The sequence below is a fragment of the Topomyia yanbarensis genome, chromosome 1 (assembly GCF_030247195.1).
Source record: "Topomyia yanbarensis strain Yona2022 chromosome 1, ASM3024719v1, whole genome shotgun sequence".
Lineage (NCBI taxonomy): Eukaryota > Metazoa > Arthropoda > Insecta > Diptera > Culicidae > Topomyia > Topomyia yanbarensis.
In genome coordinates, this window is record NC_080670.1 from 175,858,723 (window position 1) to 175,876,750 (window position 18,028).

The 18,028-nt window shown below is 45.7% G+C and overlaps 2 protein-coding genes across 2 annotated transcripts; one reads left to right on the forward strand and one right to left on the reverse strand.

The window, feature by feature from the left end:
- Positions 1-7,963: 7,963 nt before the first annotated feature.
- Positions 7,964-9,986, forward strand: LOC131682224 (uncharacterized). Its single transcript, XM_058963560.1, has one exon. It carries the CDS (start codon positions 8,193-8,195, stop codon positions 9,126-9,128), a length of 936 nt encoding a protein of 311 aa, XP_058819543.1. The 5' UTR covers positions 7,964-8,192; the 3' UTR covers positions 9,129-9,986.
- Positions 9,987-16,747: 6,761 nt separating this feature from the next.
- Positions 16,748-17,746, reverse strand: LOC131682257 (fatty acid hydroxylase domain-containing protein 2-like; the record flags this gene model as incomplete). Its single annotated transcript, XM_058963614.1, has 2 exons — positions 16,748-17,024; positions 17,091-17,746. Coding segments are annotated over 2 exons (825 nt in total), but the record flags the coding sequence as incomplete, so codon positions are not given.
- Positions 17,747-18,028: the final 282 nt, after the last annotated feature.

Sequence of the window (18,028 nt, forward strand, 5' to 3'; positions counted from 1 at the left end):
GGAACTTCGGAAGAGCAAGAAGACAGTCAAAGACGAGAAGGACATGTTAAGAAAATGGAGAAAAACTGAGAAACTGGTACCGGATGACACTGTAAAGACTTTGATGGAGGGCATCAAGCGAAAATGCGTTCAATTTTACACTCAAGGCTCCATCGATTAAGTTTTCTTTTGATTTTTGAAGTAAATATATGTATAAAACAACCCTAAAATTTTGGTTTGATTTTAAACATTATAAGAAAATTGGCATGACATTTTCGGTGTCGCAATAATTTCGTGTTTGCCCTTTACGATAGCCATGGCGAAAGTAGCGAAGCAACCACGCTCGATGATTTGTAATTATTGCCGGCTCTACCTTGGACCTAAGAAGTCTGACATCGCAGCACACTTTGTGTCGGTCGGATACAGCCGAGCGGCCATACACAGGATCCTCGAGCTCCTGGAGCAATATGAGAACAAGGCGGTCTTCTAACGGTTTTGCGTGGTCGGGAGGTTCAGCAAGCGCTGAAACGGAAGAAGGAGGGCAAGGTGATCTGTACCTTGATCCGGAAGGTCGGTACGAAAGGTTAGTCGGTAAAAGAGTATTTAGCCAACATGGGCCATCATGAGGAACTGGAAGTCTAGGTGTCAGCGGTCGCCCTAAAGCAAATGCTTAGAATGCTCGGCAAGGGGTTTTTTCATGAGAAGCGCAACGTAGCTGCGGTCATGGATGACGAGTCGTATCTGACGCTCGACGGTAATGGCGGGCTGGAGACCGGTTATGTCACTTCCTCCAGGAAGGAGGTGAACAGCGACGCTAACTACATCTCCCACACGAAGTTCCCAAAGAAGGTAAGTTTGTGGCTTACAAAAAGTAAGAAAGGTATACAGCACGAAGTGCTTACCGGAAGTTACGGCCTTCATTAAGACTTAAGATTAAGAAGGTGATGGAACGTAAAGATCCCAGTCGTTCTCTAGAACACCAAGCACCACAACGGGTCCTAGCTGAGCCCAATCGAAAATTGTTGGGTGAACCCAAAACGGAGAATCGACTACTGCTTCGCTATCTAGATGCTCGTCATAATACTGCTTACATTTATCGACCACCTCACCCTCGTTCGTGATAAAGTTCCCTCTCGCGTTTCTGTTCATGTCCGCTTGAGGTATACAGCCTTTGCCCGATCGATGCACCTTCTTATAGAACTTCCGGTAGTCATTGAAGCGGTACAGATGCTACATCAAATTTTACTTGTTCCGTACCTGTCTGCATCGTTCCTCGTTCGCTGTCGCACGGTGCTACAGTATCTTTACCCTTGCCCCGTTCTTCTCTTCTATTAGCTGATGGAGCTCTCGTATCTAGCACGGTATAAACTATACTAGTTATGGCAGTTCGTGTGGTGCCCCAACTATTTTTAAAAGTACCCACGCCAAGCTGCTCTCCCGTTTGAAGCACTGTCTCCAACTGCTACGCATATTCCTCAACAGCACCATCGTCTCGTAGCTGCTCGATATTGAGTCTCGACAGTCGTGCTCGATGAGTAATGTACACCGTCGACAGTTTTGAGCTCATGCTGACCGCTACCAAGTAGTGATCCAAATCTATGGCGCACTACGGTAATTGCGAACGTTTATGATGTCGAAGAATTTTCCCTTGAGTAGAACGTGGTTTTCAGTCAATTGGTCAAGTGACCTCAATACATTAACGAGGCAAGAAGGTGCTTTGGACATCCATTGCTCGGAAGGCTTTGAAGTTCACGCATCATTGCCCATCTTCATCCATACCGGTGTCCACAATATCCAGTCCAATCACCAGTTTATACATTGGCTCCCAGTTTATCTGAGCGTTCATGTCGCCGATAACATCCAGCCGCGGACAGTTGTCATAGACACGTTCCAGTTGCGCGTAAAATTATTCTTACTCGGGGGCTCGTTGATGATGCTATAGTTGAAAAACCCTGGACCCTGACAATACACACCCTCTGGCTATTCGGCTGTCACTTGATCAAAACCGTCAAGTCACACTATCAAAACTGGCGGACTCTACAAGACAACGAAGAAGGTATTGATGACAGCAAGAAGTGAATGCAAATTCCCAATACATAAGACATCAGCGTTTCGGGCATCTTGAGCCCAATACCAGACTTCCCAAATGAACATCGAACACCATGTTCGCTCTAGTTCTGTGCTCATCTTAAACCCACATTTCGTGTGCAAACTCGAACACGCTAATGCGTACCAAAACACGAACACATGTTCGTCTGCACAACCGAACCCCATGTACGTACGCGATGTTCGTACACACAGGTTCTTGATACTAGTTTTCTCTTTCTATCACTCATCATCACTAGTGTTGACTCATTCTGTTGTGTGTGTGCCATTCTTGTGTACGCACACGGTGTACGTACACGGTGTTTAAACCTAAGTTTGCACATCATTCGCTTGGGTTCGGTGTTCGAGGCGAACCTGTACACAAAGGCAAAGCAAGTTTGAGGTTGAACGCGTGCACGAAATTTTGTACACAGGTGCAAACTTATCGATGTTCATGGGAAGACTGCCCAATACAGTTGGTGAGATGGTGCAGAATAATCTGGTGAACGGACTGAAAGTGTACGATTGCGGAATCCGAGAGGATGCAAATCCCGTGCAGTCCTCGTACTTGTGCTTGTCTTGTGGAGAATGTGTCGATGACCGGTTATTTCTGTTCAATAACTGTCATCGACGACTACAACCGATATTCTATGTCCTGTATCTACTACGGGAAAAGCTAGTTTCAGAGAAGTTAAAGAAATGACTATGTTGTAGACTCAGTTTGAACGGCTGCTGATCCAGGTGACGAGTACAGGGGAAGCGAGCTGAGAATGTTTTATGAAGTAGAAGGCATTCGGCACAGTTCACCGCAAGCTACTCTCCTCAGCAGAATGGCGACAAAACACAGCTATCTGGTAGGGATGAGCCGGTGCATGCTGTTGGATGCCAAACTTTCTGAATACTACTGGGCAAAGGCGGTAAATACTGACCTTTATTCTCAGAACGCTTTACCATTGAAGTAGATTCCTACAACGCCATGTGAGCTTTTGCATGAAAGGAAACCGGGTGTAACGCATCTGAAGATCTATGGCAATTCTGCACACATCCATATCGCCGAGCACTAGCGGGCGAAGTAGATTCTTTTTAACTCCTGCATATTCTCAAATGCTTTACCAGTCTTTCACAATCGCTTAGTAACGCTCAATGATCTGAATTTGGTGGACTGATGTCTTTCTCAACGAAATCTAATTTTTCGTAAGCTAAATTTGGTAGTAACAGTGCGGTGGTACTATGCTTCTCATAGAAAAGCAGTTAATTTTTCTGTGGGCACTCAGATCGACATATTTCTGTTCTTATAGTTCCCGCAGTGGTAAAAAATAGTACACTTCAATCCGCAGTTACATATTGCTTGCCATATCATCTCTTTTACACCAAATTTCTCTACTTGAATCGATCTGTCCACATCTAGTACATCCTCCCCTACACTGCCGTGGTACGCAGTCCCACCTGCATAGGAAACTCATAGCAAATGGGACTGTTATGTGGATCCCGGTCTCATCGTCCATCAAAATGCATGTATCCAATTGCAGAACGTTGCTTTTGTTCTGCTCATTATTTGGCAATTAAATGCCTTTTCTAGGTTTTCAGGATGTTCGCCAATTTTCGTATAGTTACACCCTTTTCACTTAACCATGTGCCAAAAAACCCTAATTTTCGCTAAATTTTCAAGGCGCTATATTTTGGACACGAAGAATTTGAACCGTACACACAGTAAACAGATGAAAGGTAACAATCAAACGCATGGCATGCTGTGATGAGCACATTAAAATCTTCGCAAATACGTGTTGTCAACACAAATGTATGTGGATAGCTTATTTCGGATATGTCTGGTGATGCCATATGGCATCACACGCGGAGGATGGGTTAAACAGGACGCTCAAATCGATGCAGTTTTATATATTTTTTACAGTTTCGCTTAATTCCATTAGGCTGGCACTACTAATACAGCAACTGTTATAGTTCACGTCCATGTTGTCATCGGTACTGCTTTGTTGCTGTCCACGATCAGCGTGTACTTACTTGTTTCTTGCTTGCAACGACAGGAGTGTAACGAAGAAACTCATCATTGACAAAGATGAGTCAATAATGTAGAGTCTCGATCACGAGCTGAGTTCAATTTTCTGTATAGGAACGGAGTCCGAGACATCCTTTAACACACCAGGTTTGCGCGAGTCCGTTTGTTTACTGCCGCGCAAGCCAAGCCTTTCGTGTAGGTTTATACCTCCGTGGCATCGATGATCAAGCCTGCGAGGAACCCGTAATCTTCGTTCGAAGGGAGCTCTAGAATATCTATGATCTTCCTTGTTTCTTCCAGCAATGTTTCGTCTGAGGTCATACGAATCATTAATATAATTGGCGCGGCTCCTACTTGAAACGAAGATCGGCAAATGTTACTGGTATCAGAAACTACCTTCCGGCGTGTCTAATAATATCAAACAGTTGCCGTAGCTCAACAAGAGTTCTTGGAGGTAGAAGCAATACAAAGTTATTTTATTTTCACTTTAAAAACGACAACGTCAATATCTGGAGTCGAGGATAGGTGAGTTATTATGATCAAATGTATTTAATATTGTCACGCTACTCGAGCTTGGGTTGCTTATATATCCTTCCGGCCATCATATCGTATAGTAGATACACTTAATATGTGTATCTACAACTGCGATATGATAACTGGTGCAGAAAGTGCACGAATTACCTGGCAATCTTCTTTCATTTGATTGTCTGCTCAGGAAATCATTTTCCGTACCCAAATATCACATGTGACGCCCGTGATAAATGGAAAAAAACCACGAGGATGGTGGAAGAGCAGTGGGTACAAGGCTAAGTGCTTCCTGGCTGGTACCAAAATGATAAGCAAAGGGAAAGTAATGGTTATGTTCGGGGTCTGGAAGGAGAGCATTTCGCATTTATTTTCATTTTTTTGTTTTGCCTTTTCATTTGTTTCTCTTGCTACAATATATGCAGCTCGGTGCAAGAGAACGTGACGGCCAAGGAAACGGAAAGCCAATAGCCCAAACAGATCAGGAACAGGAAGGAGGACTACGAACAAGGAAACAAACAACCGATGAGAAATCGTTTACTTATTTATTATAACTACGATACTAATCACAATTATTTTGCTTTTCTTGTTTCGTTTCAGCAAACCAAAATCTATACGGACTAGCAAATACGAACAGTTAGGCTTTGTAGGTTCTCATCTTGACAGAGTCTAGATGGGCGGATGAACGTCTGCCAGGGTGTGGGCTGAGAAATGACAATGACACTGTACGAGATGGCGCTGGGCCTGTGGCCTTCGACTGGCATGGTTCATTCTCATTGATTCGGAAGTCTTCTTGGCTGGTTGGTGGATATGTGCTCCTACTTGCAAGTTGATCAATTCGCTTGGGTGGGGGACATGTGTATCCTACTAGCTGTAGACTCTTTTGATCGTGGGTATGAGGCTAGTTCAGGAAAGGAGTGCAGGACTGGCACCTAAGGGATAGTTGATTATTCAGGGCTTTTTCTTACGATTACTTAACTCGCCCAAGCACATCGGGGCTCTCAGAAATGATAAGCAACCCTTTCGGGTCGGTGTGGCCTATTCGAGTCGAAGCAGGCACCTTTATGGGCAGAGATTCTTTTCGCGAAATTCTAAAATACCTTCACTGGTCTAGCTACTCAGGATAATAATAATAGAAAAATTGAGGGTTTGCCTGGTCCATAATGTAAAGAATACGTATATTGACTAGAACAGGGATAATCGAATTCTGTTACAAGATAGATATAAAACAGCACACTGCTAGTATGTTTACCGTTTCAATTAATAGTCGATTGATCCGCTTCGGAGCTAGGAGACAAAAAGGAGATTAGGAAGAGACAGAAGCGGATTCAATGCGAAATTTGTCAATATGACGTTGACCCCAAGGCGATGGTAGGATGATTTTCCATAGGATGACAGACTAGATGACACGACGTTACACGCTCTAAACTTGTTCCAAATAGTTTGTATGTATGTATGAAAGTATGTATGAATGTAAGTTCCTTTGTATGCATAGATGTGTATAGGAGCAATATGTATCTCTGAGTAACATGGAAGGACAACTTCTGAGCCGCCAAAACGCTCATGGGAAGCCGGGTGCGCGGTCGTAGGTGTGACCATAAAACATTGCACACACTATCAAGTGCAACGGTGAGACGGTAGGTGTACAGTTAATGCACATAGGTTGTAGAAATAGGTTGTTGAGACAGCTCGATTGCACACTGATAAATAACAATAACAATAACCGTTTTATTTAATTATTTTATTAATTCAATTTATTTATTTATCGTACAATCTTCACAACTCATGCAATTTTAGTTCATCACTCTTTCCCCGAGCATCGCGTAATTCATTTGCCACTACCGATATCAACAAACCGTCTACATCTAACCTTTGATTCCGTTAGGTTACAAGAGCTTATCAGCAGTCTTAAGGGTAAGGTAAGTGCATTTGGATGTGACTATGAAATTGAATATAACCAACATGGAAAGAGTTTTTTATTATAGAGGTTTTAACCTTAGGGTCATTTACCTCTTTTCGGGTAAGAGAAATTTCTTTTGGAAAAATCTAACGCTATGTGCCTGGTTGGGCATCGAACCCAGGTGAGTTGCGTACAAGGCAATCAATTTACCAAAGACGCTATGCCCGTTTACATGGAAAGAGTTGAATAATAAGTCTAACCCTATGTGTAGGTTTGGGAATTAAACCCAGATGAGCTGTGTATAAGGCAATAGATTTACCAACTACGCTATGTTTTTTTTGTCAATTTCACAAAAATGTTCACAGATTTTTTCCTATTTTAGGCAGACAGATTGCAATGTGACATCCCCGGTTTTTTCCACGATGATACAGCTTGGCCGGTGGACAAATAGGAAGTAGTGGCAATATCGCTGGCGAACTCAGTCTGGGCTGTTAGTCTGTAGTAGAGCTGCACATCTTTTTTCGTTTTGGAAATATAATAACTGCAAGATGGAATGTGGCTACAGACAAGATAAACACAAAAACCCAGCATAAGGATCGATTGACAGTATCTTACGGGAATGATTTGGTGAGTTCTTTCTTTATTTTCTTGTATTTCTATAATTCGACTTTTTTTACCAAATTAATGGATTTTCTTTCGCCATTCACAAGAAAGTTTTCTCCAGAGACGGAATCAATTTGTTTGGATAGAAAATGATCCAAAGCAATCTGGTTCCGTGAATGAAACTCAGTTGCTCTATTCATCTATCTCTTCTAATGCGAATAGCTTCGCTCTCGAGCGACTCACGTCTATTTGGTTTTGATATTCTCACAATTCAATAAATAGATTGTATATATCAAGATTTTTGAAATTTTAATAATCCGGTGTTCAAATAACATTCCAACAAAATTTGCGACAATTGTAAGAACATGCTAGGCCAGGACAAAAAAGCAAACACCAAAATACAAAGCGATGTTTTTGCAACGCTATCTTGCAGCTAGATTTCGCATCAGTTAAATAGTTTCCGATAATCGTTTCGTCATTACCACCTATACATATGCTCCTGAAATTTTACACCATCTCTTCAGCCGGCATTTCATGAAGTGTGTAATTTTGATGCTATATGGCCAGTTTACATTATTACTGATTGCCATATGCTGGTGCGTCAGCAAGCTGAAAACCAGCATGTAACGGCCATGCTACCAGCATAATCTAAACTGCTGGTACCAGCAGCTGTAAAGCAATTACCTTATGCTGGTAGCGTGCTGATTATAAGCATGCTGGTATCAGCTGATGGTAACCAGCACTAATGTCAACGTTGCAACTATTGATGGTAGATGCTAAGAGGGTGGTGGAGATCAGGAAAATAAAAATAAAAACACGACCCTCTCTCTCTCTCTCTGCAGCAGTGAGAAGTAAATCTTTAGTGAGCAGACAAGCATTAATGATCGCCTCAGGTACTGACGGAAATCGCGTTCAGTTGATTACCACCAAAACAGTCATATTCTGTCAAAGTCATTGGCGTGCGTAGATTCAGCTTAATGTAAAGTGGAAGTTTGGTAAAGTGAAGATCAGTGCGATATTATTATTATTCGTTCGAGAATGCGATATTAACATCTATCTCCCTACTTTTGCGAGAGTTTTAACAAAATGGAGAATAAAACCTTTATTCTGCTGACGATTTCATTATTTCTGCTGCTTTTGAAGCTGGCATCTGGTGCTTCGGGAGATCCACAAAATGGTTCCACGACTACCAGCAATCATAGCGCGGGTCAATCAGCTCTACAGGCTAAGTTAAACGAGACGGTATCGAAAGTGATTGAAGCATTCGAGGAGAATTCCTACCCAGAGGAACCACCCAGCCAGGAACATAAAAAGGGGCGAATTATGGCTCGGAAAGGTGTCGACATGAACGCCACTACTACGACTACAACGGCCACAGCAATTGTGCTGACCTCGGAACCTATGCCGAAAGGCAGTGAAGCGCAGCAGCATAACATTTCATTGCCACTAACGAGCAATATTAGCACTAGCAGCAATAACACAATCGCAGCTGGCGCTGGTAACGTAGCTAAAGTAAATGCAACAACGCCCACATCAACCAGCAACAGTAATGTGTCTGCAGTAACATCCAGTACTTCCAAACCTGCACTAACTAATACTACGGCAGCCGCGAGTAGCTCCACAACAACAACAACAACGACCACGACTAGCACCACAACAAAATCTCCAAAGAAGCCAAAAATAACCTATTCAGTGGACGACGAACCGAAACTAATTCAAGCAGCTAAACCGGGATACGATTCACTTTCCAGCGTAGCTGGCACAACTGGCTTGAGTGACGCCAATGGACGGTTGCATGTGGAAGAACCACTGGTCGAGCTGTCGAAAGAGTACATCCCAGCGGCAATGATGGGACCTCCGGGCGGACACCGGGAGTTCGTTATCCCGGTGGTAACGTTGATCTTTGCGATTCCCCTGCTGATGGGGCTGTTTCTGCTGTCCTATCGGCGAGCGAAGGAGTTCTGGTTGACGCGACACTACCGTCGAATGGATTTTCTTGTGGATGGGATGTATAACTACTAGGATCCGGTTAATGTTGACGGTGAGGGACCGACTGGGAGTCGGCTCCAGCGCTATAGGATAGCGAACGTAAGCGTTAATGGAAGAAAAAAAAGCATTTAGGATTAAATATTTGATTCGATAGCTGAATGTGATTTTTATTTTGTTTTGGAATGTTTGTTTTTTAAACTAGGACAAAGGTTAGTTTAGGCTCTTTGGATGCGACAATCAATTATCAAAAGATGCCAGCCAGTGTTTCTATCGTCATTGAAAATATTGCCCACGCAATGTAATTCGGTTAATGCAGCAATGAAACGCATCATCAAATAGAAAATAACGAATTTACAGTGATAACATTTAAATAACGCAGAAACTATCTCCGAGTAGCCAAGAAAATTATAACCGTTTAATCATAATCAAAATTTTGCATGAATAGACAGAAGTTGGAAGCGTCGTTCGAAAATGCTCATAAATAGTGGCAAAACACTTCCCGATATGATTAAGAAAGTGCCTTTCCGAACAACATATACGTAACTAGCGAATTAGATAACAAGGAAAACGTACTGAATTTGTCTTACCATGTATTATTTCACTGAACATGCTCAAAATTGTTATTCAAACTGAACGAACATGTCACTGCTGGTTTAAAAAATCAAAATAGTTTGCAGATGATGCGAGTAGAGATATGATCTTACACGAAAGTAGCTGACTTTTATTAAGGTAACACTAGATATCAGATAGGCTGTAAAAATAAAAGCAAAGCAACATCTAAGTCGAATTCGAAATTTGGAATTGTTTTTCTTCTCTTTTTTATTTCTCTAAACTAGCTTGCGAATAAAATACAGAGTTGTGGTTGAATTACATTGCTTTATTTTTGTGAAACTTGTATTTCTTTATATTGGAATTGAAGGCCCTATTCTCACAGTCATGTGGCAAACGGAGGGGGTCGCTACCGGACTACCGGGACTGTAAACGGGAATATCTACCTCAAGGAGTGTCTACAGAAGCGTCTGCTTCCTCTGTTGAAGCAACACACAGGCTCGAGAGGAACGTAGCTTCTGATTCAGTGGCGCCTCAACTGCTGGTTGTTCAACAAGATCTACTCGATCTAGTCCCAGGCGGTGGATCCAGCCTAGTCACGAGCTACCCGGTAGGGTGTCGAGGTCGTTCCAGCGATTCTGATATAGTCTGGCGTCCGGTTCGGTGGCGCTCCGATGACCCGAACCCGGTGCTGCGTTACGTGCTACTCAACTGGACCTAATCTACACCGACGGAGCGTTCCCCGGCGGCGGAATTTTCCCCGAAACCCGATTTGTGGTTTCACGGTGGCTTTCTAGCCGACAGCGCTGTTTTGTTGGTCCCTTCGCCACTTTTTCTGCAGCTCGGAGGCTATACCCGTAACCACTCTGTTGACAGTATCCCAGATATGCTCGTCGTGGCACATCTCTTCGACGTTATCGTCATCTGTCACACCGGGCATACCCCTTCGACCTTTTTCGAACCTAGGGCATTCGAAGACCATGTGTTTCGGTGTCTCTTGCCATTCACGCACTCCAGGCAAAACGTTGACGAAGTATTTCCAAATCGATGCAGGTACTTCCGGAAGCGCGCCGGGACAAAAACTGTGTCAAATGGAAGTTCACCTCGCCATTCTTCCTGCGCGCCCACACCGACACATTTGGTATGAGTCGGTGGGTCCAGCTTCCTTTCTCCGCGCCACTTATCCAACGAGTCCGTTCTGTACAGTCTCCTTGTATTTCGTATATTCCCCGGCTGGTAGAATTCTACGTCCTGAGCCAGAGCGATGCAGATAGGAATCAGCCCTGCAATGACACATATCGCCTCCGACGATATCGTTCTGTGCGCGCTCGCGACACGAACAGCCATTAGGCGTAACGTGCTTATGAACTTCGTCCGGTTCCGCTTGGTCCGTCATACCTCAGTATTGAGGATGAGACACCCGCCAGGAGGCGTCTCGAGCTGCATCTTGCTCTTCCGATGTTCGGCATGATGCTTGCCACTACCTCAGGTGCGTCAGAGCACAGCACGTCTTGTGGTAAGCCGACATCAGCCGTCTTGGTTTTCACGATGCCTATTGTCTCTGCCGTCAACATCTCCACTTCCTCGGAGATTTCGCCAATTATCGTCAAGGCAACTTCATATGCAAAGCCGACAATCTCGACTTCCCTAGCCTGTTCCAATGTTAACGCTCTGAGGTACGTTACATTCCAGTGCGTTGGGCCGAGGATGGAGCCCTGAGGTACTCCCGCTGTGACCCTAATCGACCTTTCCCCTATGTTCGTCGACCAGTACTCGGTTCTGAAAGTAACCTTTCAGAGCCTTGCACAAATAATCCGGGACCCGCATTCTGTTGAACGCGTTCTTCACGTCGATCGTGACAACGGCACAGTAGTGATTCCCACTTCTTTTTTGCTTCAACGCTTTCTTCGCGCTCGTGATGTCTGCGCGGATGGCGTCCACCGTCGAGATCCCTTTCCGGAATCCGAACTGCTTCTGCGATAGTCCGTTCTCACTTACAGCGTAGTTCGTCAGCTTGTTGAGGATGACCCTTTCCGGAAGGTTGCCAAGAGTATCCAGCAGGCAGGTACGACGTTGGATTTCCTGGTTTTGGCAGCAACCCCAGCTTTTGGATCTTCCATTTGACCGGGAAGTAGCCTTCGTCCAGGAATTTCAGTAGAACTATCCTGAACATGTCCGGAAACGGCAGGATCGCGGTCTTCAGTGCCACGTTGGGGATACCATCCGGACCGGGAGATTTTTTCGCTTTCAGCCCTTTTTCCACTGTAAGGAGCTCGTCGTTGGACACTCCTTGTTTTCTGGACGCGTTTTCTGGATTTTAGGTAGGCAGCACAGAGTGTGCTGAGCCTTTCGTACCGCCAATACGCCGGACGCCACCAGTTCCTCGGCAATGTGAAGTCGCAGGCCCTCGCTAATGTTTCCGTCAGCTCATTGGCATACGGAATTGGAACGAGACTGTCCGCACGAAGTGCTTCCACGAAAGGTTCCTTATTTTCCACTTCCGCTCGCCAGTCTTCACTCTCCGCGTTTCAATGCAATTCCGCTGACCAATGGTGTAGTGGATCGCCTGGTGGTCTCAATGTGTTTACAGCTCACTAAATCGCATACACTCTAATTCAACTACTTACTATTTCGTTTCTTCCGCAGGGTTACAGCCCCACTCCTCGATACACCACCAATTATCTACCATCCACACAGACTGGCAATTTCTGCATGGCAGTCGGAAAGCTGGCTGCGAGTCGAGACTTAGTGCTCCTCCCCTACGAATACAATCTGGGCGGCAAACTTCAGACTGTCTAATTCACCGAGCCCTTCGGCTCCCTTGTGCCAGTTAGCACCGCAATTCCCTTCTCGCACTATTCAGCGCCGTTTACTCGTTGAGCACCAGACTCGTTCGCGAACTACTCACTCTAGTCCCCGGCGGTGAATCTAGCTTACGCCGACGGAGAGTTCCCCGGCGAAGGAGACTTTCCCGATACCGATTCTTCTTTTGTTTTAGCACCACAATTTCTTGAGCCCTTTGGCTTTCTCTCGTTCCGTTTCGCTCTACTTTCCCGATGAGCCATTCATCTCCCGCCCTCACTTTTTCGCGAACTACTCAGTCTAGTCCCCAACAATGGATCTAGCCTATTCTCCTGCAACTGAGCGGTAGATTTCTTCTGATTCCGATGTTCGTCTTTGTGAGCCATTTAGCTCTCCGTGTCGTCCAGATCTACTCGATCTAGTCCCCGGCGGTGGATCTAGCCTACTCACGAGCTACCCAGTAGACTGTCGAGGTCGGTTCGGCGATTCCGGTGAAGCTTGACGTCCGGTTCACAGGCGCCCCGACGACCCAACTCGGTGCTACGTCACGTACTACTCAACTGGTCCCCGGCGATGGACCTAGTCTACACAGTTGAAGAGTTCCCCAGCGGCGGAATTTCTCTCGAAACCCGATTGGTGGCTTCTTGTTGGTCTCTTCGCCACTTCCTCTGCAGCTCGGAGAGTATGCTCGAGACCGCTCTGTTGACAGCGTCCCAGGTATGTTCGTCACGGCACATCTCTTCGACGATATTGTCCACTGTCATACCAGGCATACCCGCACGAACTTCTTCGAATCTAGGGCATTCGAAGACCACGTGTTCCGGTGTCTCCGGCACAGTCGCACACTCCGGGCAAAGGGGTGACGAAGCATGTCCAAACCGATGCAAGTACTTCCGAAAGCATCCGTGTCCGGACAAAAACTGCGTCAAATGGAAGTTCACCTCTCCATGCTTCCTATGTACCCAGGCCGATACATTTGGGATGAGTCGGTGGGTCCACCTTCCTTTCTCCGCGTTGTCCCAATCCTTTTGCCATTTAGCCAACGAGTCCGCTCGAACCAGTCTCCTGGCGTTACGTGCATTTCTCCGCTGATAGCATTCCACGTCCTCTGCCAGGGTAATGCAGATGGGGATCATCCCGGCGATAACGCATACTGACTCCGACGATATTGTTCTGTAGGCACTCGCGACTCGTACGGCCATCAGTCGGAATGTCCTGTTTAGCTTTTCACGGTTCCGCTTGGTTTTCAGCGCAGCACTCCAGGCAGGAACCCCATATCGGAGTATCGATGACGAAACAGTAGATAGCAGACGTCTCGTGCTGCTTCTCGGGCCGCCGACGTTTGGCATGATTCTCGCTATTGCGTTCGTTGCCTTCGCCGACTTTTCACAGGCGTAATCAACGTGGTTGTTGAAGCTCAACCGGTCGTCGATTATAACTCCCAATTGCTTCAATGCACGCTTCGATGCAATCACGTGCCCTCCGACGTCGATCTGCATCCGTTGAACCGATTTGCAGTTACTGACCAACAACACCTCCGTCTTGTGGTGAGCTATTTGCAGCTTGACCCCGTTCATCCAGCTCTCGATCGCGTCTATTGTCTCCATCACCGACACCTCCACTTCTTCAAGTGTCTCACCCATCACCGTTAGTGACACGTCGTCCGAGAAACCTACGATTTTCACTTTCCTAGACAGCTGCAGCGTTAAGACCCCATCGTACATCCCGTTCCAAAGGGTTGGACCGAGAATGGAGCCCTGAGGAACGCCCGCTGTGACACGCAATGACTTCTGCCCTTCGCTCGTCTCGTACAGCAGCACTCTGCTCTGAAAATAGCTCTTCAGGATCTGGCATAGATAGTCGGGAACCCTCATTCTATGCAGCGATGGCTTCCCAGCTGGCACTGTTGAACGCGTTCTTCGCATCTATCGTGACCACAGCGCAGTATCGATCTCCTCTTCGTTTCTGTTTAGATGACTTCTCAGCACTCTCGAGCACTATCCGAATTGCATCCACTGTCGATGCTCCTTTGCGGAAACCGAACAGCATCTCGGACAGTCCGCGCTCACCTTCCGTGAATTTTGTCAACCTATTAAGAATGATCCTTTCCAGGAGTTTTCCGAGTGTATCCAGCAGGCATATGGGCCTGTACGAGGTCGGATCGCCAGGTGGCTTCCCTGGCTTCGGCAGCAACACCAGCTTCTGGACCTTCCGCATTTCGGGGAAGTTGCCTTCATTTAGGCACTTCTGCATCACTATCCTGAATATGTCCAAATATGCCAGGATCACATCTTTCAGTACCACGTTTGGTATTCTATCCGGACAAGGGGCTTTCTTTGATTTTAGGCGCTTCGATGCTTCTGCTAGCTCGTCGTTAGTCACTTGCCGATCCGTGTTTGATCCTTCTTATTCGCCGTACGGTGTCGGTGGTCATATAGTTGGATCGTGCTTCGGGAAAAGACCCTCGACGATTATCTTCAGCTTGCTCGGACACATTTCGGCTGGCGTCGTCGGACCCTTCATTTTCGCCATCACGACTCGGTATGCGTCACCCCAGGGATTGGCGTCTACTTCTCGGCATAGCTCCTTGTGGCACTTTGACTTGCTAAGTCTGATCTCCCGTTTTAAAGCGCCCCTAGCTTCCCGAAACGCTGCCTTACGCTCTTCTCTATCTGGTTCCGACCTTGCTCTTTGGGCCCGCCTTCTGGCTCTGAGACAAGCAGCGCGTAACGTACTAAGCGTCCCGTTCCACCAGTAAGCTGGACGCCGTTTGTTGCGTGGTTCCAGTTTTCAGCTGCCACTGTCGAAGCCAATGGTGTACGCGACTCCATATCATACTCGTTCCCCATTCTAGTGGCAGACGATGGAGAGATGGACGACAACATTACAGCTTAGAAGTGGGGAGAACGTGTTCAGCCCTCTTTCCTTTTGGTTGGCGATGAACCCTTCAGTAGAACACTCAATCGAAATGGGCATAGCGAATAAGGTATGGAGAAAGTACCTCTAAAAGGAAGGTCTTGAAGGAAGGACTAGGTGGTGTCATTGACCTAGAGAAATGTTGTCTGCTCAGTTGCTGTGATTGATTATTAATAATGGTTACGAGATTCACCAAGGTGAAATGATTCAGGACATGCTTCGCGGAGAATCTTACAAATACCTCGGATTCTAGCTGCTCCCTGGAATCCACTACAGCGACCTGAAACTTGAACAGTGTCGTGAAGTCCTTCTTAAGCGCAGGGTATAAGATCAGAGCAATCAACACGTTTGTTATCCTCGTGTTTACCTACAGCTTCGGCGTCATCAAATAGAACCAAACTGACCTGAAGAATCTTGAGAGAAAATTAAGGAAGGCGTTTAGACATGCAGGGATGCGTCATCCTCAGTGGACACTGGAGAAATTCACATTGCTCCGGTATGGCGTAGAATAAGGTATAGTTGACATTCCGCCAAATGCAACGGCTGCCATAATACTTAGTGGAAAGTATACATTGACACGAAGTTTGTGCTTCGGAGTCCACTTCACCTGAAACAAGCGCTGTAACTAACTGCAATCTACAGACTGTAGAGGAGAAGTGTCAGATGCCCACTGGTCGTGAAGTTGATGGTTATGTGGAGGTTCAAGGAGCATCCGAAAATAGTTCCTGTTGTGCCTTCGACGACTGGAATCGCTGAAGCTGAAATTAGAGAAGAGACTGGCCGCTATCCGAAAGTCGGTGATTCTCAGCACCTGCGAGTTTCCGAGAGGTTTTGGGACAAGATGATACAACAGTCTAGTAGAGTAGCTGTGCAAAGTTTTAATGTGTTTGGTGTGGCTTGCTTGCAAAATATGTATCCATCGAAGGATGTTCCCGATCGTGTGAATATCTAATATACTTCTACTTCCACTGTGCTCTCGGTAACGTCCACGGAAGAGAAGATTCGTGTGATCCAGGATCATCTACATTTGCGGAAGATCCCAAAAAAACATTGGAAATAAATAAAAACACGTTGACACCGAAAAATGTTCTCTAGTGCCGGATGACGTACCGATGAGTCCACTGGTGTCTCCGACAAGATTTTGTCCTGAAAACTCAATCTTCCAGCTTCCGTGTACCTCGCAGAATTAACTGCAATACAGTGTGTCTTCTGGATTAATTTAACAATCTTTTTTTAGATCTAATCAGGAAAAGTATCGACAATCGGTGCGAGTCATTAAGCTTGCAGGCAAATAATGAAAATATTTACAAAAATAGCTGTGAGGGAAATCCGCATATTGCTCAAATTTGTCTCATACGTTACTACCACAATGCGAAACTCAACAGTAAATCAGTCAAACATGTGTGTCTATATTATAAAAGCATTCCATACAACATAATATCAGTAGTACTATCATATTATTTCAGACCGAAATCTAGCATAAGAACTGGTGATCATTCACGCTTCTTAACAGAAACTTGATCCGAATCGGGATGAATCTCCCGCACCGGAACGAACTTGGTTAAAATATAGTCCCGTTCGGATTGCTTCGAGCTCATGAACAAACTGTTGGTTCCGTGAAGCCAGTCCAGTACCCCGAGTACTCCGTAGCATTGGGTAAACCTGAAAAATATAACGACAGTTATCGGTGCGATATTTTGATGACACCCACAAAATAAATCAACTTACTTCAAATGATGAAAATCATGCTGCTCTGGACTCGGCAGAAACGGTAAATGATAGCCGGAGTGCACGTGAAGCGTGTTCGAAATAGCCAACGTAAACCACAGCCAGGCGACGGCAATGTGGCATCCAGTAGCCCAAACTCCGACCCCGATCGGAAGCAAATTGCTCACCAGGTTCTCGATCGGGTGCGAGTACATGGCGGTAATAGCAATCGGAGCTGTCCACTCGTGATGCTGCTTGTGGATGTACTTGTAAATACGGCCGTCATGCAGTAACCTGTGGCTGTAGTAGAAACCGAATTCTTCGATTACGATACAGACCGCCAGTTGCCAGACGACCGTCGGGAAGGTTGGTAGTTGGCGAATTGTTTCCTGGGTTTGTGGACCAATCAGGTAGAACAGGCCAATCAGCATGGGTATTCCGGTGCAAACTTGATTGAACAGAACCTGTCGGATGACCTTTTTGAGCCTGTCGCTGTCCACGGGTTCGTTGGTACCCGGTTGAACTTTGTAACGACGTAGGAAGGCCGGCTGGTTGGTTATGTCGAATAGGGTGTACACGGAGCCGATGGTCCAATAGAGGATCATGGTGTAGACAAGGGTGCCGAAGACCCATAGACGGAACGGTTCATCGCCTGAAAATGGGATATGATTAAATGAATATCATTAGGTTTACTTTTAGGTAAATATTTGGCACTGGCGTCATTTCGTAAGAAATTGTTGCGACCGACTATACCCTTGGATAGCGAGTGAGTATCCCTTGAGAAGCCAGAGAACGACAGCAAAGGTATTCATCACAGTAAACTAGATAGGAAATAGGAAATACTTAGTGGAAAGTATACATTGACACGAAGTTTGTGCTTCGGAGTCCACTTCACCTGAAACAAGCGCTGTAACTAACTGCAATCTACAGACTGTAGAGGAGAAGTGTCAGATGCCCAC

Bases quoted from the DNA above. Each gene is read 5' to 3' on its own strand.
- LOC131682224 (XM_058963560.1), top strand. From the start codon at position 8,193: ATGGAGAATAAAACCTTTATTCTGCTGACGATTTCATTATTTCTGCTG.